The sequence below is a fragment of the Lycorma delicatula genome, chromosome 11, assembly GCF_047948215.1.
Source record: "Lycorma delicatula isolate Av1 chromosome 11, ASM4794821v1, whole genome shotgun sequence".
Classification (NCBI taxonomy): Eukaryota; Metazoa; Arthropoda; class Insecta; order Hemiptera; family Fulgoridae; genus Lycorma; species Lycorma delicatula.
This window is the reverse complement of record NC_134465.1, coordinates 2,262,224-2,288,520: the sequence shown is the minus strand read 5'-3', so window position 1 is coordinate 2,288,520 and position 26,297 is coordinate 2,262,224. Positions and strand designations below refer to the sequence as shown.

The following is a 26,297-nucleotide window of genomic DNA, read 5'->3' as shown; positions in this document are numbered from 1 at the left end:
ACTCCGATCGTCCAAGTTTCACTTCCATATAAAGCGACACTCCAAACATACGCTTTCAAAAATCTTTTCCTGACATTTAAATTAATTTTTGATGTAAACAAATTATATTTCTTACTGAAGGCTCGTTTAGCTTGTGCTATTCGGCATTTTATATCGCTCCTGCTTCGTCCATCATTAGTAATTTTACTTCCCAAATAACACAATTCTTCTACCTCCATAATCTTTTCTCCTCCTATTTTCACATTCAGCGGTCCATCTTTGTTATTTCTACTACATTTCATTACTTTTGTTTTGTTCTTGTTTATTTTCATGCGATAGTTCTTGCGTAGGACTTCATCTATGCCGTTCGTTGTTTCTTCTAAATCCTTTTTACTCTCGGCTAGAATTACTATATCATCAGCAAATCGTAGCATCTTTATCTTTTCACCTTGTACTGTTACTCCGAATCTAAATTGTTCTTTAACATCATTAACTGCTAGTTCCATGTAAAGATTAAAAAGTAACGGAGATAGGGAACATCCTTGTCGGACTCCCTTTCTTATTAGGGCTTCTTTCTTATGTTCTTCAATTGTTATTGTTGCTGTTTGGTTCCTGTAAATGTTAGCAATTGTTCTTCTATCTCTGTATTTGAACCCTAATTTTTTTAAAATGCTGAACATTTTATTCCAGTCTACGTTATCGAATGCCATTTTTCTAGGTCTATAAACGCCAAGTATGTTGGTTTGTTTTTCTTTAATGTTCCTTCTACTATTAATCTGACGCCTAATATTGCTTCCCTTGTCCCTATACTTTTCCTGAAACTAAATTGGTCTTCTCCTAACACTTCTACCACTTTCCTCTCAATTCTTCTGTATAGAATTCTAGTTAAGATTTTGATGCATGACTAGTTAAACTAGTTGTTCTGTATTCTTCACATTTATCTGCCCCTGCTTTCTTTGGTATCATGACTATAACACTTTTTTTGAAGTCTGACGGAAATTCCCCTTTTTCATAAATATTACACACCAGCTTGTATAATCTATCAAACGCTTCCTCCCCTGCACTGCGCAATAATTCTACAGGTATTCCGTCTATTCCAGGAGCCTTTCGGCCATTTAAATCTTTTAATCCTCTCTTAAATTCAGATCTCAGTATTGTTTCTCCCATTTCATCCTCCTCAACTTTCTCTTCTTCCTCTATAACACCATTTTCTAATTCATTTCCTCCGTATAACTCTTCAATATATTCCATCCATCTATCGACTTTACCTTTCGTATTATATATTGGTGTACCATCTTTGTTTAATACATTATTAGATTTTAATTTATGTACCCCAAAATTTTCCTTAACTTTCCTGTATGGTCCGTCTATTTTACCAATGTTCATTTCTCTTTCCATTTCTGAACACTTTTCTTTAATCCACTCTTCTTTCACCAGTTTGCACTTCCTGTTTATAGCATTTCTTAATTTCCGATAGTTCCTTTTACTTTCTTCATCACTAGCATTCTTATATTTTCTACGTTCATCCATCAGCTGCAATATATCGTCTGAAACCCAAGGTTTTCTACCGGTTCTCTTTATTCCGCCTAAGTTTACTTCTACTGATTTAAGAATTTCCTTTTTAACATTCTCCCATTCTTATTCTACATTTTCTACCTTATCTTTTTTACTCAGACCTCTTGCGATGTCCTCCTCAAAAATCTTCTTTACCTTCTCTTCCTCAAGCTTCTCTAAATTTCACCGATTCATCTGACACCTTTTCTTCAGGTTTTTAAACCCCAATCTACATTTCATTATCACCAAATTACGGTCGCTATCAATGTCTGCTCCAGGGTAAGTTTTGCAGTCAACGAGTTGATTTCTAAATCTTTGCTTAACCATGATATAATCTATCTGATACCTTCCAGTATCGCCTGGCTTTTTCCAAGTGTATATTCTTCTATTATGATTTTTAAATTGGGTGTTGGCAATTACTAAATTATACTTCGTACAAAATTCTATAAGTCGGACCCCTCTTTCATTCCTTTTGCCCTTCCTTCCTTGCCTTTTCCAATGCTTGCATTCCAATCTCCAACTATTATTAAATTTTCATCTCCTTTTACGTGTTTAATTGCTTCATCAATCTCTTCGTATACACACTCTACCTCATCATCATCATGGGCGCTTGTAGGCATATAGACGTTAACAATCGTTGTCGGTTTAGGTTTTGATTTTATCCTTATTACAATGATTCTATCGCTATGCGTTTTGAAATACTCCACTCTCCTCCCTATCTTCTTGTTCATCACGAAACCTACTCCTGCCTGCCCATTATTTGACGCTGAGTTAATTACTCTAAAATCACCTGACCAAAAGTCGCCTTCCTCTTCCCACCGAACCGAACTAATTCCTACTATATCCACATTTGTCCTACCCATTTCCCTTTTTAATTTTTCCAAAAAACAGTAGGAACTTTAAATCGATTTTATTCCAGACTGTCGCCAGCAAGTCGGGCGTTACCTCTGCATCTGCGGCGTTAATTATAAATCTTAGCTCAACAAGATTAGCAGGAAAAGGTGTACATAAACCCGATCTTTAATGAAACCTCAAGAGAAAAAACCTAGCGGAATTAAATCTGGGAAGCGAAGCGGCCATGCAATTGCACCTTCCTCGACAACCGATCCACTTGGGAATCGATATCAAGAAAATCTGGACTTCTAGGCGGTACTGAGGTGGTTTCCCGTCTTGCTTATAGTAACGGCTTCCATGTAGGTCATCATCGTCTAACTGAGGAATTAAAAACTTTTGATGCGTGTCCAGATAAACGATATATTTTCGGTTTCCTCCTTGAAGAACTGGCCGCACAGTCTTTGTTCTTAGGGCTCAAAAACCTGTCTCAACGAAGGTTTGGTGCCAAGATTACTACTAGGAGGCTCCCTACCGTCCTCTCTACGAAAATCTACGAAAAACTGTAGTTGCCGACTGCAAATCGTGAAACCAAACACACAGCGAGCACGTTCCGCACCAGTAAATTTATCCATTTTTAATAACACTTTTGTGGCCGAATTCAGTACTAATGAATTACACGGATCAAAACTTGATGCGTTTTGCTATGAAATAATTCCTTAACCGAATGTGTAAGTTATCTAAATAAATTTTTATACGCTTTTAAATTTGTGAAATCTTTTTTAAATCACCCGGAATTAAAAGCCCAATTTTCTACCGCAATTTAAAAATTAAAATGAAAAAATTGTCCCTTCCTCATTTTTTAATTTTGTCTAAAATTTAATGCCATCAATATCCCAAATATAGGAATCGTTTGGGTTATTTTCTAAGAATTTATATTGAACCGGTGCAAAGATATTAATCAAAATAGTTTTAAAATATTATTATTACTGCAATAAATTTCATATAACTAGCATTTCAGATTAACTCATTAAACGGTGGAAGGCTCGAAACATTTCCAAATCCACCGCACGCGGTTATATTCACAGATAGTTTCCCTGTCTCAAAGTTACTTCATTAAAACCCTCCATGTTTTTCTGTCACCATTACGAACATTTAGCTCACTCGATTAAAATTTTTAGTTTATAAAGATACAGTGTAAAGAACATTGTATGCTTACATTATAAACACTTTTTTTCTTTTTTTTTATAAATTGTCAGACATTTTTTCAAAATTTATATTATGATATTTATTAACTATTTTCGAAAAATCAATGTTCGCAAAAACTTTCCTTAGATTCAATTTTTTATCTAAATGAATGCCGTCTCGGCATTTTGTACGGAGAACTCGGGTTCGAATCCCGCTCAGGCATGGCATATTTTCATACACTAACAATTTTCACCGGGCTAATGATGTCCACTCTTTCATAACAAAAAAAATCATATATATATTTTTTCGTTTAAAAAAAAAGGATATTTGTAAATATTAAATATTATGTCTGCATATTATAATTGACGTTTTATTTTTCCTTAATGAAACTGTTTTCAGTAGAAATCAACTGTTCAGTATTATACATCATTCTTATACACCAGTTAACCTAACATAGAAAAAAAAATTAATTGCGCGATTCTGCGCAAAAAGACTGACTTTTCGTTATTTTATTTTGTTTCCTTTTGAAAAAGTATCAAATTCATTCTGATCTAAAATTTTACAAAAAAAAAAGAAAACCTTTGGCCTATAAAAACGCACTATAATAAATAATAGAATAAATCTGCTGCACGGCGTGTGAAAAATACACCACTACACTGTCAACATAACCTCAAAAGTTTTTTCGCTCTTAAATTTAGCGTAACTCAAGAACGACTCAACAAATGTTCACCAAATTTTTACATGTACTTCAGATACACTACTGGAACATAACTAAATTTCAATGAAACTGATCGAATAGTTTTGCAGATTTTCGGGACACATTTTATACATTAGCCTACAATATGTAGTGTTTCATTTTAATCACCGCAGAAAATTTTCTCATAAACTACGCACAATACAAAAATATTACCTAAGCAAAAGACTGGAGGGATACATTTCACGGTGACCTTGTATTTGACCTTGACCGTTATTTCAAGGTTAACACGATATTTTCAAATGGAATGACTTATTTTTGACCCCACCAATGAAAAGAGCAGAAAATTTTACATTGTGATATGTAGTCGCACATATGACCTTGGACATTTTTAGACGGTCATACGGCTAACCATCAGAGACAGTGTATTAGGATAGTGTAGAATCATTTTAATGCTCTTTTCTATATTTTGTGAGATAAATAGCCTGGAATAAAAATATTCCAGAAATATTATATGACCTTCAAAACTGTGTAACTCGTTTTACACTATCTCCGTATACACTATCTCTGATGGTCAGTCGTATGACCTTCAAAAAAGTCCAAGGTCATACGTGTGACTACATATTCTAATGTAAAATTTTCTGCTCTTTTAATTGGCGGGGTCAAAAATAGATAATTCCATTTGAAAAAATCGTGTTAACCTTGAAATAAAGTCAAGGTCAAGTACAAGGTTCCCGTGAGATGTATCCCTTCAATCTTTTGCTTAGATAATGCTTTTGTATTGTGCGTAGTTTATGAGAAAATTTTATGAGGCGATTAAAATGAAACACACACACATTATATATATATATATATATATATATATATATATATATATATATATAGGTATTTCATTTTAATTGCCCAAGTTTCCTTCTATATTTTATATAGAAGTGTATATTATAAGTTTATATTATATATATATATGGAAACCCATTTTAAGCGAATGATACTTCGTACCTCACAACATAAAAAATTCATTTTCACCCCGCCCCCCTGACACTATGAGATCGAAAGTAATACCGTACTCTTCTTTGAAAAGTTCGGTAAAAATCAAATTATAGTAATATCACTCTGCATATATTAGAGTGAATAAATTTACAAAAAACAACAAAAATAAGTATTTTACATTTTTCTAATAATTAAGGATAATTAAACGGCATTTCAAATTTTTGGAGTAATTTTGGAAGGAGACATTAGTGCTTTTAATCTGACACAAAAGATTTGCAGAAATGCATTTTGATACCAGTATATATCATAGATCCAGTAAGTTTCCTAATAATAATTTAAATGAATAAATAAATTTTCAAGATTTAACATTTATCACAAAAAAATTTTGAAAATCATAAAAAATTAAAATTTGAATAATAAAACTGTAACAAATATCTAAAACAAAACTTTTGTGCAATTATTTTTTTCATGTTATTAAAATATTTAAACATATATAAAGTTTTTCATTGTGTTTCAAATCATTTGAATCTAATAAATATCACTATGATGTGAAGCAGATATTTATCTCCTAAATAACTAACAAGATATTAAAATTTAAAGAACAATGGGAACATTTCAAAAGAGAAGAAAACTATAATGAAACTGTAGAAAAAATAAAATAAATATTTGTTAATTTTCATTCCTCTTTTTATATAATTTTTAAAAACTGGTTAACATGAGACAAATATTTTTAAAAATTAATTTTTTTTTCCTTTCTATTATCATAAATCATACAATAATTTTTAATTTCATTTTATATTAATATTTCTTATAAATCTTTTTATATCATGACTCTAATTCTTACAAATCTGTATTTGTAAATGTCAAATATGTTACATTTATTTCTTTTAGAATAATAATAAAAGATAACTCAAGGTAAGACCCAAATAAATTTTTTTCATAAAATAACAAAAATAATATAATAGTAAAATTATATCCAAAATGTTTCACGTAAATCAAAATAATTTCAATTAAAAATTATTTTGATAAAACTCTGGATTAATTCATTCTTCTTTCATCATTATAACTATTATAAATGCATACACATAATAATTACTTACCAAATATCTTGCGGTAGATTTTCAAACGGAGCCTAAATTTTTCCATTGATTCAAATCCAGCAACTAAACACCAAAAAGAAAAATTATTAATAGTAATACATAAGAAAATTTTTACTTTCCTAAAAAGTCCCTACCGGGTCGGTCTAGTGATCAATTCATCATCACAAATCGATTGTTTAACAGCTGATTTTTGAACTTAAAGGTTCTGAGGTTTAAATGTTAGTAAAATTTAGTTGCTTTTATACGGATTTAATTACTAGGCTGTGGATACCGGTGTACTTCAATGATCGGGGTTCAATTAACCACATGTTTCAGGAATGGACAGCCTGAGTCTCCTCAACACTACACCCTTTTCTTTTAGATGTCATACTGATCATCCTCATCTAACTGCACCCTGAAGGGACACTTCAGGGTGTAGTTAACTTAATAATTAGGAAAATACAATTTTAAAAAAATTATCTTAAAAATCAATACATTATTTTACGACTTCATCTAGAAGAAGCAAACTACAGAAACAGCCTTAGAAGTTTCTGAAAGAGTAAATACAGTAAAAAATTGACGAATAAATTTGTAAAAGGATATTATTAAGAAAGGAAAAATGTAATAATCAATAGAAAACCTCAGATTATAATCAATACTTAAAACTCAGAGAGATGAATACAGAGAAATGTAAAAATCAGTGGTAGCTCGTAGCTAAAATTAGCGGGGATGCTGCTCCAGAAAGATTTTTCTGGGCTTTTCAAGGCCATGGTTAAAGTTTTCTGTAAAATAAAAGAACCAAAAAAAAAGTGAACCAAACAGAATAGCTAGAAGCAGGACAAATAATCTAATTAATTCTACACTTTATCACATTCAAGAATAATACAGTACATGGACACACGCGCACAACAGCCAAACATCGCGCCACTAGAACTGTGGAGCGCATAGTTCCATACAAAGTTTTTAGCATCTTTTTCATAAACTGGGGAATGGCTACTGACATTAAGCTTAAGGATTATATATTGTACATATATAAAAAAAGAATTTTAAAAAACAGGACTCATTATATTATATGTTATCTATAATATCAAGTGGAAATAGGGGGTGCTGCAGTTCCACAATGCCCATACACAAGCCACCACTGGTAAAAATACAAAAGATAATTTACATACATTAATATCATAATCATTAACAGTTCAAGGCACCCGACATGAGTCACAAGTCGCTCCCAAACATGTCAGAGCAATCCTTAAAAATAATAAGCATCCAAGATTAAAAGGAAACAAAAGATCCAAGATTAAAGTGAAACAATTTATCAATACCCATTTCCGTGAGCCAAATACATGGTAGAATATCAACATCCTATGGCTGTAAAAAATATAGGTGATATTCAACCTGCAAGTAATGTGTTCATTCTGCTCAACTGTATTGTGAACGTCACTGCTCTCAGAGAAAGTAACTTTAACTGTTGACTCTTATACATCAGGTGCTTTATAAGTGACAATGAAACCAGAGAACTGCATCGATAGATAAAAAATTAAATTACTGTTAAGTATAAAGAAGAAAAAGAAGACTGCAGATGACAATAATTAGAAAGAAAGATAATTACAAGAAACGTAGATGTAGCAGATAGCGCAATAAGAGAAAAATTTGGGTCCTAGCCAAGAAGGTATGCTTGAGTAACAGTATTGAACGTCCTCTTACATAGATAAGATGATAAATTATATTCCTTATAAGCTGGTGGTTCCAAAACATCTGGAATGTCTCAGGGAGTAGTATCCTAAAACAACTGAAGGTTCTAAAGTAAAATGCCAATGATCAAAAAAATGTTTATGAACTAGTTACTGTAAATCACCACAGTTAAAATACCTGGAGTCGAGTGGAAGCTTGTGTTGCGGTCGAACGTATTGTTGTGCGCTCTGTCTTATACTGTTTTTTTTTCGGATCAACAGTTTTATATCTGATTTTTGGAATTGGGAATCAACGGTGGAAAATTTTCGGAAGTGTTTTAATATAATTTGGTGATTTTTGGTTGCGGACTGACCTTTTTATTGATTTTTTTTTAATCTGAGTAGCCTTAATGCTATTGGCAATAAGGTTCATAGTTGACTGCTGGTCGCAGTGGTTAGTGTGAATTAGTAGTGGTGTACCTTGAGTTGTTTTCAATTCGGGTGTAGCTTATCTGTAGTGGATGGCATAGACAATTGTAACTGGCATCGACTGATAATATTGTTTATTATTCTTCAAGTGATAAACTTTTGATATTGGAATTAATTTAATTAATTTCGGTTGTTGTTATCTCTTGATAAGATAGACTGCTGTAGCTTAGTTTATCAGGCTATCATTTATTTATTTTTTTTTTTTTTTTTTTTTTGGAGGGTATCAACGGATGCGGAATTGTCCCCTAAGTACAATTTCGAGACATGCGATGTCGTAGCTCCCTCCCATCTGAGGATACAGCCTCACAAGGGGCTGGACCCTCGAAGAGAGCAACTGGAAGGAGAGAGAGTGGCACAGTGGACACTGAAGGTATGGATACTACGGTGAGCACCCAGGGAAAGAATAAATGGAGGGAAACCGAGGGCAGAGTAGCCAAAAGACCTAGAGCAGGTTCTTCGGAGGAGGAAGAAACCCCTCCTACTCTTGAGAAAATTACCTACAAATTAGGTAATGCAATCATACAACCGAGACGCATGACTGGCAAGGGGAGTCAAACTGCAATCAAAGCCCATGAAAGGGAACTTAAAGAAATATATGAAGACTTACAAAGACTGTGTGAAGAGAAAGCGGAGACAAGTAATCAGACCACTCAGACTGAAGGTCATTATAACAGCGAGATGTCGGACATTTTGGATGTTGATCTATCAGACGAGCAATTGATAGAGAGACTGCCCTCCAGATGGTCAAGGTGGGTGATGAAAAGGATCACTCAGGTTAACGCAGCAAAACCTGAGAGGGTAGTTGTCACTTTGTAGACTTGAATGGCATAAGACCAAACAGCCTATATGCAGGAGCAACGCCTGGTGCAATGTTTCTTCAGTAATCAACGATACTCGAAGACAGTAAGATCACAACTAATGGTACAAGATACACAGTCATCTATGACTCCAGTTGCGGGGTTAAGGAAATGGCGTCATACGTACTTAAGGCACTAAGAAGAGTAGTGGGTAACTCTGACTCTTCAGTTTTCGCGATACCAAATGGCCCTCTGGGCATTTTGATTAGGAAAATAGTAATATATATTTTAAGGAAGGGGAAGACCTTACCAAGGATGGTCCTCCCCAATCCAAGTGACAATGCGAGACCAAGATCCAGGTCGGCGTCTGTAAGGCGAGGAACCCCACCAGTCGCCGAGAGTAAAACCATTGTTGTACAAGCACAAGGGAAAACATACGCTGATCTATTAAAAACTATGAAAGAGAAAGTTAAAGTAGAGGAGGCTGGAGAAATTCTTTCTATAAGAAAGGGTAGAGATGAACAGCTAGAAGTTAGGGTAAGTGGAGTATAGAAGACAGGGGAGTTTTCTGCAATGCTGAAGGATAGAGCAGGGGATCTTCAGGTCGATATACGTAACAAGGGAAACCGTAGAACAGTTGTACACATTAAGGACATGCTTGGAGATACTACGGAAGGTGAGCTAAAAGAGGCAATTGAGAAGGTCCTAGGAACGGGTGAGAGATTTCAAATAACATCTATGAGAGACGCATACGGTAGCACCAAAAATGCTACAGTAATTACTACTCAACGCAGCGCAACAAAGTTAATAACAGCAAGATTGACAGTAGGCTGGGTTTGCTGTAGGGCATATATCCGCATCGAAAACGAAAAATGTTACCGGTGCTGGAGCATGGGGCACGGTAGAAGAGAATGCAGGGGCCCTGACCGCACCAACTTATGTTTCAACTGTGGTAATACTGGGCATTTCATCAAAGACTGTAGGCAAGCAATGAAGTGTCTCGATTGCAGAAGTACAGAACACAGAACCGGGAGTATGAGCTGCAATAAACATAATGATTAAAATATTATTAAGTTATAATAATAGAAGCCTACTATCAGGAGACCTGACAATGGAAATAGCCACAAGATACAATGTCGACTTTCTGGTGTCTACAGAGCCTAATGTGTATTCGGCTGCCAGAGGTCAATGGATACCCGACAGGAATGGGGCTGTGGCCATCAGAAGAATACTCGATAGAGTGGATTATAACTTGTACAGCAGAGAAGACGGAATAATAGCTATTGAATTAAGTGACACGATTATTGTGGGTACATACATCAGCCCCAATTGCACTATAGAGTTTTTTCAAAACCAGATATTTAACCTACAGCAGATCATGACCAGATCGCAGAAAAGAGTGGTAGTGCTTGGAGATTTTAATTGTAAAACTACTGTAGCGGGTGCCAATTCTACAAATGCTAGAGGTAGAATTCTTGAGGACTTGTTGGAGGTTACGGGTGCGTGCTGTATAAATGATGGGGCTCCTACATACAGCGCAAGAGGTCACCAATCAACAATAGACCTGGTAATTGTGGATAGTAGGTTTAGAGCAGATATCGTCGAGTTTGCTGTCCTTACCGAAGAAACTGGTAGTGATCACAAGGCCGTATTGGTTAACATCAGAGATTGTCCAAGGCGGGTAAGGCAGGATAATATTATCTCTAGATTAACGGATTTCCAGATACACCGGGTGTCAAATAATGCGGCAAATAGGATTAGGAACTGTGAAAACATAGAACCGGAGAAATTTCAAGAAATAATCAAAGAGGAAATTGCTAACATACCGCAGTTCGGTAATAGATATCATCCGGTGTACTGGTGGACCAGAGAAATCGAAGACCAAAGGAAAATCATGCAGCATCACAAAAGAACTGCTCAGAGGTTGCGAGCAAGGAATAGAAACGATGAAGAAAGTCGACGTGCTGCCCAAGACTATAGACAGGCCAAGAAAAAGCTTAACTTTCTCATTAAGCAATCTAAGAGGAATAAATGGCAAGAGCTCTGTAATGAACTTGACACTGACCCTTGGGGGAAAGCTTTTAAGATAATTACCAAAAGGCTAGGTAGGAAGGTGCCAACGTTGAGTAAGGAGGAAGCGGAACGACAAGTTAGGATTCTTTTCCCTAGACCTGAAAATCTGAATAGGGAAACAATTGTTTGTGAAGGTGGCAGTTTGTGAAGTCCAGGGCCGGATGGCATACCTGCGGCCATCATCAAGACTATAGCAGGTATAATACCCTGGGAAATTGTGGATCTGGCTAGTTATGGTCTACAAAACTGTAATTTTCCTGGCTGCTGGAAAGCAGCCAGGACGGTTTTTATACCCATGGTGGGGGTAAATAATGGATATAGGCCGATTACTCTTATTAATAATATGGGAAAGGTGGTTGAGAGGCTGATAGAAGGCAGGCTTAGGACAGAGCGTGAGGAAAAGGGCTGTCTACATCCACAACAATATGGATTCAGAAAAGGCCGATCTACCATAAATGCCTTAGAGAAAGTTAAAAATTGGGCTTTAAATAGCAGGAGCGGTACCTAGAGGACCAGGAAAATCCCCCTAGTGATAATGCTGGACATTAGGAACGCGTTCGGATCAGTCCCCTGGTCATCTATAATTGATGCATTGCATGAGATGCGAATAAGCGAATATCTACTAATAAATCAAGTTAATCACTATCTACATCAAAGGTTTCTTGAGATCAAAACTTTGGAAGGTAAGGCAGTTTTCCAGATGTTTGGTGGCTTTCCTCAAGGTTCTGTGCTGGGCCCAACCTTGTGGATTTTTTTTTATGATGCAGTCTTCAGACTGAATTATCCTGAAGGAGTTACTGCAATTGGCTATGCTGATGACATAGCAATCCTCGTTGAGGATAGGGATGTAGATAACTTAGAACGCAAAGCCAATCTGGCATTAGGAATTATAGATGAATGGTTACAAAGAAGCCAACTACAGATAGCCCCAGGGAAGTCCAGTTGTATTGCCCTTTCCGGCAGAAGACCTATTAGAGATATAAATTTGAATATCAGAGGAGAGCCAATTATGCAAGTCAATGAGGCAAAATATTTGGGAGTCATACTCGATAAAAATTTGAGATTTAGCAGACACATCGATATGATATGTAGTAGGGTCACTCCAATGGTCAAAGCTCTGAGAGGACTCTTCCAGAACCATGGAACACCAAAAATAGAAACTAGGAAATTAATAACTGCTGCAACAACATCAATGATATTATACGCGGCCCCGGTTTGGGGACATACAATTAGTATTAAACGGAATAAAGGAAAATTGAGAAGCGCGCATAGACTTGCACTGTTGAGGGTGACCGCTAGTTACAGAACGGTGTCCTATGACGCGCTTTGCATAATAACAGAGGTTCTACCAATAGACCTGCAGATTAAAAGCAGGATGCTTAGATATGAGGGACTACCACAAGACGAGATAGCGGCTCAATTGGAGCAAGAATGGCAGTTGGAATGGTCACGCTCAAGAGTCGGGGATTGGACTAGACGACTAATCCCTGATATAGGTAGGTGGTATGGAAGTAGACGCGGAAACGTTGACTTCTATATGACACAGTTATTATCGGGGCATGGATCTTTCGGGCAGTACCTAGCCAGAATTGGAAAAAGGGACACACCACAATGTGTTTATTGTGAGGAAACAGATAATGCGGAGTACACTATATTTGTATGTCCTAGATGGGCTGAAAACAGGAGGGTAATTATAACAAATCGATTAACACCGGATAATCTAATTAATTGGATGGTACAAAATCAAGAGAACTGGGACTGGTTCAGAAGGTTTGCTGGAGAGATCCTGAGAACTAAGGAAGAAGAGGGCGGTAGACTGTAATTAAGTTAAGTAGGGAAGGGCGGACAGTCTCTCCGTGGAGGGCCCGTATGCCCTGGTATGCGGGTTCCTGCGAAGGGGAGATGGGAATAAAAGAAAAGACCGAGTCCCGGCTGGCGGTGTTTCTCCCTGCGGGCGTCTAGGCGCTTTGTGGGGTGGGTACCGTCAGTTAGAGGCATAGGCATAAAGGCCGAGACCCGGTTCCCTGTGGAGGGGCTGGGGGACGGCATCGCCGGACCATGGCCCTAATGCGGGGAATTAGAGGCAGGCAAAAAATAAAACAAAAGATCCAAGACCGGGGGGCCAACCTGCCGTGCCGGATGTAAAGCTGGTGGGTGGGGGACACCCCCTTTGAGTAGAAGGACACTCTCCCCGACTGAGTATACTTAAATGGATATCCGGTCGGGGAGAGTAGGGTTAAAAAAAAAAAAAGTTAAAATACCTGGTACAACTCGTCGCATTCTACTGACATTTTTTGACTAGAAAATGACTCCAGTTGATGTCAGTGAAATAAAACTGAGAGAAAATGTTGGTGAAATGAAAAAATGTAACAATTTAAATTTATACTTTTTCAATGGAAAATGACTAACAGAACCAAACAAAGTAACAGAACACTTTCAAAAACTTACTTCAAAATGTTTAAAGTTATCTTCACAGCTCTCTTCAGTAAATAATTGTGTATTTTTCATTTCGTTTTCCAAAATATTTTATTATATGATTTGGTTCGACAGCAAAATTTAAAAATTTAAATTAATAATATTTATTTTTTTTTAAATTTAAAGAAGAAAAGGATAATTGAGAGTAAAAGAAATATACAAAAGGAGGGGAAAAATTATGTGATAAGATGAAGATAAGTGATGGTTATTTCAAATGGAGACTCAACACCGTCTGGATTCAATATAATTATGAAATATTTAAACTGGAAGAAAATGATAGGAGTTAGTGATATAACATTTGAATTTCTATGTTTTCAGGTGGAAGTAGGTCAGAATAGGATGCACAGAATAATACTTAGTACAAATATTACACCAGGAAGAAGATAGACTAAAAAAAAAATACCAAAGTATTGTGTTGAGTTATATCCAAAATAATTAGAATTTTGGACTTTTTCTTGACAGCAGTAATAAGCCCTCATTGAGAGCTTTTCAACGATATATCATAAGTGGTACTTATTTTCATTGGTTCCAGAGTTACAGCCAAATGAAATTTTTATAATTAGTGAAATATTTGGATCTAAGGGGAAGGCACATCAGTTCAAATCAGACTCATCTGTTTTTTAACTTTTTTTATAATTTAAATATATTGATTAATTAATAATTATTAATCTCTTATTATAAAAAATTTTACAATGAATAATAATAATTCAACAATAAAAAGAAAAAAATATCAGACGTTTGTAATGAAATAAAATTTTATGTACTTTCCATTTAAAAAAACAGTGTAAATATAATTTAATAGGCGTAAGGAATTCATGTGTTGTGCAAATCAGATTTTTTTAAAAATAAGTGACCATTATATTCAACAAAGATTGTACATTCATAAATATAAAACCAGGGATAAGTTAACATTTAATTTATAAATATAGGTCTACACTACACTATTTATATTTATGGACACCAGGAAATGAATTGATAGCCAATTATTTTAAAAACTCATTCTGACTTTTTAAGGGAGCTCACTGAGAAGACAGTATACTTATTATAAGAACATAAGTAGGCATAATAAATACTCAATAATTATGATAAGCTTGGTGTTTTATTGAGGTACTTTATAGCAAATAAATAAGCAAATGAAAAACATAATTAGAATAGATAAATTACAATATGAGTAGAATGTTATTTAATTTAATCAAAACATGATTTTGATTAAAAACAGTAAAAAGTACAATATTCTAAATTTCATTAATCCTAAATTTAAATACTCCCAAAAAAAAAAATATATATATATATTTATATTCTGTTTACATTTTAAAAAAAAAAACAGGAAATCCTATTTTGGAAAAAGCAGTATTTATAAATAAGGAAAGGAAAAAAAAATACTCAGTAAATGATGAGGAAAAAGTGAAATACTGCAAATATTATAGTATAGTATATTATAGTAGAAAAGAGAAAACACATTCAAGATAAATGAAACATGTAAAAGATTTTACTCATATTATGTTAAAAAAATGTGATGTTTTGATGTGTGAAATGTCACAGTACAGTAGAGACGGTAGCGAGATATTGTCAGTGTATTCAAAGAGATGAAACATCCTTTCACAAAGTAAGATAGACGTACAGTGAGAGAAAGAGAGAGAGTTTGTTACTATACTACATCAAATGTTACACCTCAATTTCATAAAATCGAAATATGAATTTTTTTTTATTAAAAAGAAAGTAAACATTTATCATCTGAATATTTATACTGCACCGATACTTGAATAAAATCAAATATTTACAAATAACTTTTTTATCGCTACGATTATTCCTGGAGATTTAAAAATAAATTTCAAAGAACTATTATTTACAAAAGCACAGCAATAAAAAAAAATCATGAAATAATTTCATTAAAAACTGATTTACATCAGTTTAAAATTAATCAATTTCAAACACTTTTATCCTGTTTTATGTGATAATATCAAATGGTTGCAAGCGATTCAACGTTAAAACAAATTACAACCAAAAATGGTACATCATCTTAAGAATAACAAGCATTATCTTCTTCATTAAATCAAATATACTATTACATATTAATAGGCAAAGTCCATAAAAAAAAATTGACAACACAGTTTTTCTGATGCACAGCTTGACACACACAACTTAATTTTTAAAAATTTTATTTAAATATAATATTTTTTCGGTTATTTAATTCATGATTCCAACAAAGCATTCGTACCGTCCATACTTAATTTGCACGGGTACGGTGGTACTAGCGGCGCAATGGTCGGCACTAACTAATGTAATTTGACAACTTACACAGAACAAATTTCACTTGTACGATCAGCGGACTGGTGTAGCCACGAGTCTCAACTCACCAGGTTCCAAGTGAACCGGGCAATCGAGTTCGATACCCAGCCAGACCCAAGTTACTTTTTTACGCATTAAATATTATTCATTTATTTAATTCTACCGCTCACCTGTGACATCACAGCATAACAGATGATGAATGCTGTAACAACAGCATTTTTGCGATGGGGGTGCAATTTTGCAAAGATTTCTTTTGGAAATATTATTTTTTTATCATTAACAAATGTGTCTAAGAAAGATATGATCTAAATTATGCAAAAATCTCAAGATACTGAAGGTGACCATGCTCTACAGCCTCACCCCCTTGACGTTTTAAATTGAAAATTTAATGGCATCAATGCCCCATATATAGGAGTAATCTGACCAAGTATAGTTAAGATCAGTCCAGCAGTTCTGGAGATAGAAGGTGATTTAGAGGCCAACACAAAACACATGTACATATGAACATAAACATACGAAAAATTTTCATCTGGTTTTTTGAGTTCCTTAGGAGTCAAAACGCTCAAGATCCGGTGAACACTGTATATGCCCAAATTGAACCGATTACAATACTTGACCTAGAGCTGTAGCACTATCTAGATGGGAAAGTAGCACGATACATTCAATCAGACAATACTAAACACTCTAATCAACAAAGAAGATGGCTATATAGTTAACAGCATTACTCTCACAGAAAGCAACTGTCAGACTGTTTACTTAGTCATTAGTAATACTAATACTATCTACCCTGCCAGTAGGATAGAATATTAGTGAAGAATACTACTCCATGGAAAATATTCTCCATGGGGTTTCTCGACATTTCATTCAAAGATCTCAGGTTTAAAGAAACAGCCATAACAAGTACTAAGATTCGGTTCTAGGTTCAAACCCCAGTCAGGTATGTCATTTTTAATTCCCGCAGGACAAGCTTTGAGCTTATCTGGCAAATAAATCATTAGAAAAAAAAAGAAATTACGTACTGCATAATTAATTTTAAAAACTATTCTAAATAACTTATTTTTCTTTAATTTATGCTGTTGTATGATTATGAGTAATAAACCATAAAATAAAGGAACAACTAACTGTAAAGTAAGAAAAATTTACAGAAAAAGGCACAAGCCAAATTCTAACAAACTTTCTGGGTTTTTTTATTTACCTGGTAACTCCAGTTTTCTAAGGTTTCTCTCCCAAAACATTTAATAAAGCTGTTCTTGGTCAGTTATATACTTTTATTCAACCATAATTTTGAATATAAATATTTTTAAATAGATAAAAATTATATATAACAATACTTTATAGCAAAACTGGAGGAGAAAGTTTAAAATTATCCACTATTATTTCACAATGACCAATCAAAGACAAGTCTTTTCTTATTGTAGAGAACAAAATACGTACATTATTTACACATTTTTACTCTATCATACAACATTCCAGATGATGTAGAACAATCAATTTGTAAAGATTGTACTACATTTTCCTAGTTTATCTTACACCTAGCAGCAAATTTGTACTCCTTTTTGTCATGAAACAATGTATCATACATATACTACTAAGGTAAAATGGCTTTGAACACTTACAATCTCTAAAAATTAGGAGAGAATTCAAAATTATTCAGTATATCTATCAACATCCCATTATATAAAAAATATTTTTTCAGAGATCTTAAGATAACAAAACCTAATTGTATCAAGACTATTTTATACACAATAGGCTTATTTCCTGGCAGATACTTCATACATTAAATTTGTTACAAGATCTTGGATAAAACAGTAAATTTATCTGCTCATCTCAACCTTACAATCAGATTGTACTGCACCTCAGTGAGTAACAAACTGTAAACTGTAAGTAGTAAAATAACGTAAAATAACTATACATAAAACTGTATTTAATAAACCAGTTTCCAAAAATCACCAAAGTTAAACAATACCGGGTGAGCTGAGTACTTGTTATGAGAATACTTATTATTAGTATAGCTGATCTTTCTTATTAGTAACTACTGACTATAATAGTCATCATTCCCAGTTACAATAAAAAAAGAGAAAAAAGTTTTATAGAAACTAAAAGAGAAAAAATGCATTAACTGAAAAAGAAGATTTTTAAATTCAATAAACTGATAAAACTATCCTTATGCTAGGAATATGTCACACAAACAGTTTATATAATTTAATTTTTTACAAGCAGTATATTTTTTTATAACAGTCATATTTATATCAAGCAGTTGCACTTGTTATTGTACAGTTGTGAATTCTGGATACTGAAAACTGCAAAGAGATTAGGGTACAGTCTACTGAATTCAGTTCTTCCACCCTGTTAAATATGTTACGTCTGCTAGTCCACCAAAGAAATGAAATGTTAAGCCAGGATTGAATATAAAAAAAATAAATACAAAGATATGCACTAATATATCAACAGGAATAAATAGCAAGAATATAAAGATAGGATGCACAAGAAAACTTTTGCTTATTACAAGCGAAAAGGAAAGTGGAGTATTGCTAAGCCACAACAGCTTTGGATCATCAGAAGATTTCATATGATCACCTAACCTTGTCTGGTGATGATAATAACGACTAATCAATTGTATAATTTTTAAATATGTAAAATAAAATTTATATATTTATTTATATTAAAAAACTTATATTAAATTTTTTCAACCATTTATCATACTAAAATGAATCAATACTGATGTTTTCATAATACTGTTAGTATACAAATTTCTTAAAAATTATTTTAAAACCGTAAAAAAAATCAGTAATCAACCATTCAGTTGATTTCAAACGACTGAATAGTTTTACGATGATTAACAGTTTTAAAACTGATCTCGTTGTGTGAATCTTGAGACCTTGCCGATGGTGATGAGTGCTCAGTGATACAGAGTAGCTGGACTGAAGATGCAACCATATCGGAGAAGTATCTATTAACAGCCAGACTAAGGAATGATTCCTGAAAGAGGACAGCAGTTCTTTCTGTAGCTATTTAAAGACATAGGTCAGGAGGACTGAAATGGCCATATCAACATCACTAATCTTCTGAGTACTGCACAGCTAAAAGCAATGGAAAACTACGACTGTTTTGTTTCCAAGAAAATGCATTTTCATGTAACAAAGATGGAGGCACCTTCCCTAGTAAAATATTCTGAAGATAAACTAGTCCCCATTCATATCTCCAGGTGGGAACTGTTAAGGAAGGAGTCAGCAGAAAATTAAAAAATAACATTTCACGAGTCAGAGTGTGAAATGTTAGAAGTCTAAAAAAGGTTGGTAGGTTAGAAAATTTAAAGAGGGAAATGGATAGATTAAATGTAGATGTAGTAGGAATTAGCGACCTTTGGTGGAAAGAGGAAAACGACTTTTGGTCAGGTGATTTTAGAATAATTAACTCAGTGTCAAATAAAGAGCAGGAAGGAGTAGGTTTCATAATGAACAGGAAGATAGAAAAGAGAGTAAAGTATTTCAAAAAGCTTAAAAGAAAAGATTATGGAGGTAGAAGAATTTCGTTATTTGGGAAGTAGAATTACAATAGATGAATGAAGCAGGAGTGATATAAAATGGTGAACAGCATAGGCGAAACGAGCTTTCAGTCAGAAACACAATTTCCTTACATCAAAAATTAATTTAAATGTCAGGAAAAATTTTTGAAAGTATATGTTTGGGGCGTAGCTTTATATGGAAGAGAAACTTGGACGATCGGGTACCTGAGAAGAAAAGATTAGAAGCTTTTGAAATGTGATGCTATAGGAGAATGTTAAATATCAGATGGATGGATCAAGTGACAAATGATGAGATACTGCAGCAAATTGATGAAAAAAGAAGCATTTGGAAAAATATAGTTAAAAGAAGAGACAGACTTATAGGTCACATACTAAGGCATCCTGGAATAGTCACTATGATATTGGAGGGACAGGTAGATGGGAAAAATTGTGCAGGCAGGCAACATTTGGAATATGTAAAACAAATTGTTAGGGATGTAGGATGTAGGCAGTATACCGAATGAAACGACTGGCATTAAATAAGGAATCTTGGAGAGCTGCATCAAACCAGTAAAATGACTGAAGATAAAAAACTGATTAGTTTTTTTTAAAAAAAGAGAGAGATCCATTAAACACATAAACTAATGCATCTATTCATTAAAGAAATAACAAAAAAAAAACAAATTCATAAAAATTACTTATTCTAAATTGTTACTGAAATAAAACTGATCAAACCTCAACAAAAATAAACAAAAAACAAAATGTGCATTTCCATTGTAACATAATCATCATCATTAGCAAAATATAGACACGAAACCAACACTAAAAATAAATATAAAAGAAAGATTAATAATCAATAAAACAATAATCAAAGCTTATAGAACTTTTATTTTAAAAGAGAGAGTATTTCTTGTCAGTTTTAATAAAACACAACATTTTTAAATTACATACTTTGTCATTGAGCACAATTTTCTTTCATTTTAAACTTGAGTTATCTAAACCAGTAATAGTCAATGACAGTCTTAGCTCATGTTTGGTAGATATTACATCATGTCAATTCTCTAAATTCCTTTTTACTTTCTCAGCATAGTTACATTAAAGGAGAAAATATGGTGATCATGTTGAAAAAATAGGTTACTGGGTTTTATTTGCAAATCTTTACATTTTAGGATCCTACTAGTTCACCTAGACCAAAAGAACATATGTATGTATGTATATGTTACATTGCTTTTAGCCATAATATATCTCAGGATTAAACAAATCAATATGTTTCGAATTTGGCTCAAATATTTCTATCTATGGGGCATTGAGGATATTTTTTTTAAAATCAAAATGAGTCCCTAAAATCAAATTTTTTTTTTTAAATTTGGGAATTTTGATGCTTAAATCTTATTTTGGTAATTCTACTTGCCTGGCATAGCCAGCAAAGTCATGCAATACCTTTTTTTATATTAATTTATTTTTTAACAGAAGTTTTTTACTCATACAGAATTTATTTTTCTATAATCCTCATTAACTATTGAAGATGACTGTTTACTGCTCAACATTCACATCCGATTTCAAGTATAAACTTTTTGTAAAGAGTTTATGAACAGTTTCTGTACTTAATTTTATTGCAAAAAAACTAGTTTTATCAATTTTCTTTATTAATCTAACTGTTCACTATCAATTCATAAAGTCGGTCTAAATAATTTGTCTTATTTTAAAATCATAAATTTTATACAGAACTAAACTTTATTAGATAAATAATATCTTTTTTAATGGGCTGCAAAATAAGGGTTTAAAAATTCTGGATAAATTATATTTTTATTAAAATATATTTAGCCATAATGTGTAATGGAAAACATAAAGCAAACTGCATGACACAGATACTAAAGTTGCATGATATATTATGCACGACCTGCTCTTAGAGATTCTAGACTAAGATAAAATTCTTCACTGCTCCATTGTATACATAAATGGATCCCTTCATCTTTGATTAAGTAAAGGAAAATTAAGATTAAGTAAATCTGAACTTTTATGCAAATTTAAAGAATATTCTGGACTAACAAAACTATGAAATTGATTCATTTTAGTATATTAAATGGTTGAAAGAAATTTAATTCAATTTACAGATCATGCATTACCAATTTATACTATTTTAATTGTTAAATGAGTAAAACAAGGTCCCTAATTTGATCTTTTTCCATTTCACTTATTTATGACAGTTACAGTCTAAAACATTTACCAATTTTTATGAAATTTTGCAAAACTTTTTTCCTAATAGAAAAATGATATACACGTAAGTGTAATGATTTTTTTATTTCAAAATAACTGCTACTTTTTCTTTTAGATAAGGGTAAAGTAGAAATGGAGGAAAGATATCTATCACTAAACAAAAAATTATCTCCCATCTACTTCTTGCCCATCATTGTCTCTCACTGGCTACACATAAGATCTTCAATTTTTCACATTTATTCAATCTTTAATGCTGATGTACGCCTAGGATACTGTACTCCTACTGTTGTACATAATTATGTCTTTCTTGGTACAATATTATATTCTTAATCTTATATTAGTTTTCTTTAAATTTAAGTATTATTTATATAAAAATATTTTTTAATTAAAAAAAGAGCATGGAAATATAGTGGAGATACCTCCTTGTCACTCATCAATCGATCTAAAAGCAGAGCTTATAATATTTTCAATACAGTAAGATTACTTTTGATGCTGACCAAATTTGATTAATTCAGTTTTCATAGTAGAGCTCAAAATTTGTTAAATTAAATATAAAATGAGTTTAAACCATAACATTTACATAAATAATATTAATATCTCCATGGTGGAACAGCAGTGCGTCCCTGTGCTTTTCATCTGAATGTTCCGGATTTGAGTCCCAGTTAGGTAAAATAGTTTTACATGCTATAAAATTAACACCTATCAGTAAGTTATTGGGGATTAGCTTGTTGTTACTGTATAAATTAATGAATTAATACTAAAACAATAACTAATATCTAATATATTTTTATGGCATAAAAAATAATAAATATATATTTGCAGACAGTGGCAAGTAAGCTTCATGATACAGAAGTTGAAGTTGAAATAACGAAAACAAAAGAAGAATGCGACCACGTACAGTTTTTGATAACAGAAAAATCTGGCAGGGGAAAAGTAGCAAATACACCAATAGAAGAAATACAAACTATGTCACTTGGTAAGTATTTTTTTTAATTTTTAACAATCTTATTAGTAAGAAATCAACCAGAATCATAACTGTTTACCGATTGAAATGAAGATGATTATTCATTACTTCACTATATATATTATTAAGACATTGTCTATCCAATCTTTTTTAAGATTCTAATGCATGTAAACCAACCGAGATACAAGAGGCACCTGTCACTTTACAAGCCACTTTTTCAGATAGTAATAATATCAGTTCTGTACTGAAGAATTATATAATCACTACCTACTTGTGAATAGAATTTATAATCACATACACAGCATTTGAAATGATGAAATGCAAGTATATATTTGACTTTATGAAAAGGGCAATGAAAACCACTTCAATCCTTTCATTAAGCATGATGCAAAGGAAGTTAGTTGTTAGTCTTGAGTATTATTGAGTCATTTTTTAAAGTAACTTTTTATTCATGTCAGGTCACCTACAAATATTAAAAACACAGCACCACAGGCACAGGTCACAAAAAAAAAAGCATTAAAAAATGTACACCAAAGATATTTTCATTTAACAATGCATTGTATTTCATGCAGTACCGCTTCTAAACTATTTTCTAATTCATACCAAATTAAAACTCAAGTTTTCATTTTTGGACTCTCTGTGTGATTTTGAAATTTTACTCACCAAATATGTTGAAATCCTGTTTTGATAATTAAAGAAATCCCTTTAATTTTTGCTAATGAATTCTATTTATTTGTAAAAATAATAATATCCAAATAATAATAACATCAAAACAAAACAATTTTCACATAACACATTATTCAGGCTATGAAACAGTTTTATTCCATTGTCATTTTTTATAAATTACGAACCCATTTATATAACATTCTCTATAATTTGTTTAAAATAAAGTCATCCAAAAATTTTTTGGATGATTAATTTTCCATATAAGCTTGAAGCTTTTGCAGGGAGTATGAAATGGAAATTTTGTAGAATATGAAAAATGCCAAACCTGACCGTGATTCAAACCTAGGACCTCCGTTTGAAATCTGAGACACTACCACTCCACTATGGAGATTAATGTATTTAATAATTCTTTTTTTATATTTTAATTTACATTCATATCCACAATTAATTAATAACTCATCAATAACTGCATGAATCTACTAACTTGTACTCTTGAACAAACTCAAGTCGATGATTCCCTGAGACAAGTGGTTGGTTAATAGAAACTCAACCACTCAAGAAAACCAGTATCCATAATTTAGTATTCAAATTCAAACAAAAGCAAGAACCTTAGAACTCTCGGCTTCGAAATCAGCTAATTTATGATGATGAGGTTTAACACTAAACCAACCCAGTGGGTTAATTCTAATCTTAATAAAGACTTGAACTGATGTTTAATGTCTATATATTTATTCATTATTTTTTCTCTCTTCTTTTTACATAATTTCTTAGCTACATTATATTTTCTTACAAAAAAAAATGTTAATTGTACTTAAAAACTATTAACATTAAAGTTTCTAATATATCTAGTTCTGACACAATTTGTTGTTACACTTTCATTTAAAGGTGAAGAGAAATCAGGTATTCCTGAAAAAAAGCCTGTATAGGAGTTACCATCACATATTTTAATTGCATTAAATGAATAAAAAAATTTTTAAATATCAAACAATATCATCTGCTCAAGAAATTTTCATTACCTTCTAAATTATTATTTTTTTACCTTCACATATTTGCTTTAATATTCTTTAATATTATTTGTTTGTATAAATATAGACTTTAATCCCTTCTATTTCTATTATCAATTTTGTATTTTGGTGACAACTCTGATTAAGTTTTAAGTTTATTTATTTATTTTTTCATCTTTTGATTTTTTGAATTATGATTTTTTGTATGGTTTCCCTTAATTTATTTAAGAAATTTTTAGGTAGATCCATCTTTCACCAGTAGTATATCAAATTTACCCATTCCTAACATGATCTATGTAACGTATTACCTTCTGACTTAAATAAAATATTTATTTATTTACTTTACCGTGTTTCAAAATCAAAATTGTCTAGATTGCAAGATGGTGATCATCCAGATTGAAAAACCATAGCCCACCAAGCTGGTCTAGTGGTTAACTTGTCATCAAAAATCAGCTGATTTCATAGTCCTAAGGTTCAAATCTTGATAAAGTTATTTACTTTACGTATTTGGATACTAGATTGTGGATACCGGTGTGTTTTGGTAGTTGGGTTTCAATTAACCACACTTCTCTGAAGAGATCGACCTGAGACTGTACAAGACTACACTTCATTCACATTCATAAATATCATCCTCGTTTATCCTATGAAGTAATACCTTACAGTGGTTCTGGAGGCTAAACAGAAAAAGAGAGGTTGAGAAAACCATGGTCAGTTTTAGAATCGTTTCATCAACATTTTGAAACTATTTTTCTCAAACAAAGCTGCAAGAAATAAAAACAATTAATATTTAATTGAACTGAATGTAAAGTGGAGGACATGAAAACAGACAAAATTACATCAATTTTCTGCCATAACTCGGCTACTTTAAAACATAACCGATTTTAAAACATAAAATGTTATTTTGTTCAAAATAAAAGGCTTAATATTTTATCAATAACATAAATTTTGATAAAACTAATATCTACAGAGATATATTGAAATATAAACATGGATGCCATTTTGTAATTTGCGAAGGTATTTAATTCGTGAGTTTTTACTAATTTTAAAAATTTTTCACCAAGACTCTAATGTGATTCCTCTATCCGAACTTGAGTTATAAATTTTTGTATAAAAATAACAAAATGGCGGACAGTGGAAGAACGAAGGAGAAATTAAAATTTTTCCTAAGGATATTTTTTGTTTAGTTTTACATGTAGAATCTGAAAAAGTATAGCCAGCCAACCATTTTAGAAACACTCTTTATAACAAATAATAAATAAACAACTTGATATTTTTTATTGGCTGATCAGAAGATTAATACCATCTGATAATTTTATACAAACTATGAAAAAAAAATGAAATTATAAAAAAAGAAACTTTATTTTTAAAATGTACCGGTAGAAAATTTGTAACATTCTGACAAAAAAATATATATTTCAAAGATTTTTATCAAAAATAATTTTGTTTAATCTTATCATTTTTCAGAACCAAAAGTTAGCCCAGCAACATTTTGCCGTGTTTTTCCATTCCATTTGATGTTTGACAGAGATTTATGCGTACAACAAACAGGAGCAACAATATCGAGAATTTTACCATCAACAAATTCACCAGGTTGCAAAATAACTGATCTATTAGATCCAGTAAGTAAAAAAATAATAATGATTATAAAATCTATGAATAATGCATCCTACAACTTATTTTTATTAAAATAATTAAAATAGAATGAATAACTAAGCATATAAATTTATAAAATTGAAAATTAGATTCTACATTCTTTTACATGACCTCAATCGTGACATTAATTTAAATTTTATAACAACAAACCAAATAAGACAACTGAAAACAGTTCAAAGT

General features: G+C 32.4%; 1 protein-coding gene across 1 annotated transcript in view; it reads left to right on the top strand.

Annotated features, from left to right (window-relative positions):
* The window catches only part of Gycbeta100B (guanylate cyclase soluble subunit beta-1-like), a 98,353-nt gene that overhangs the window by 34,746 nt on the left and 37,310 nt on the right, over positions 1-26,297 (top strand). The window contains exons 6-7 of the mRNA XM_075378418.1: positions 22,653-22,806; positions 25,929-26,083. Of these exons, the coding sequence (XP_075234533.1) occupies positions 22,653-22,806; positions 25,929-26,083 (309 nt within the window). The remainder of the gene's footprint in view (positions 1-22,652; positions 22,807-25,928; positions 26,084-26,297) is intronic.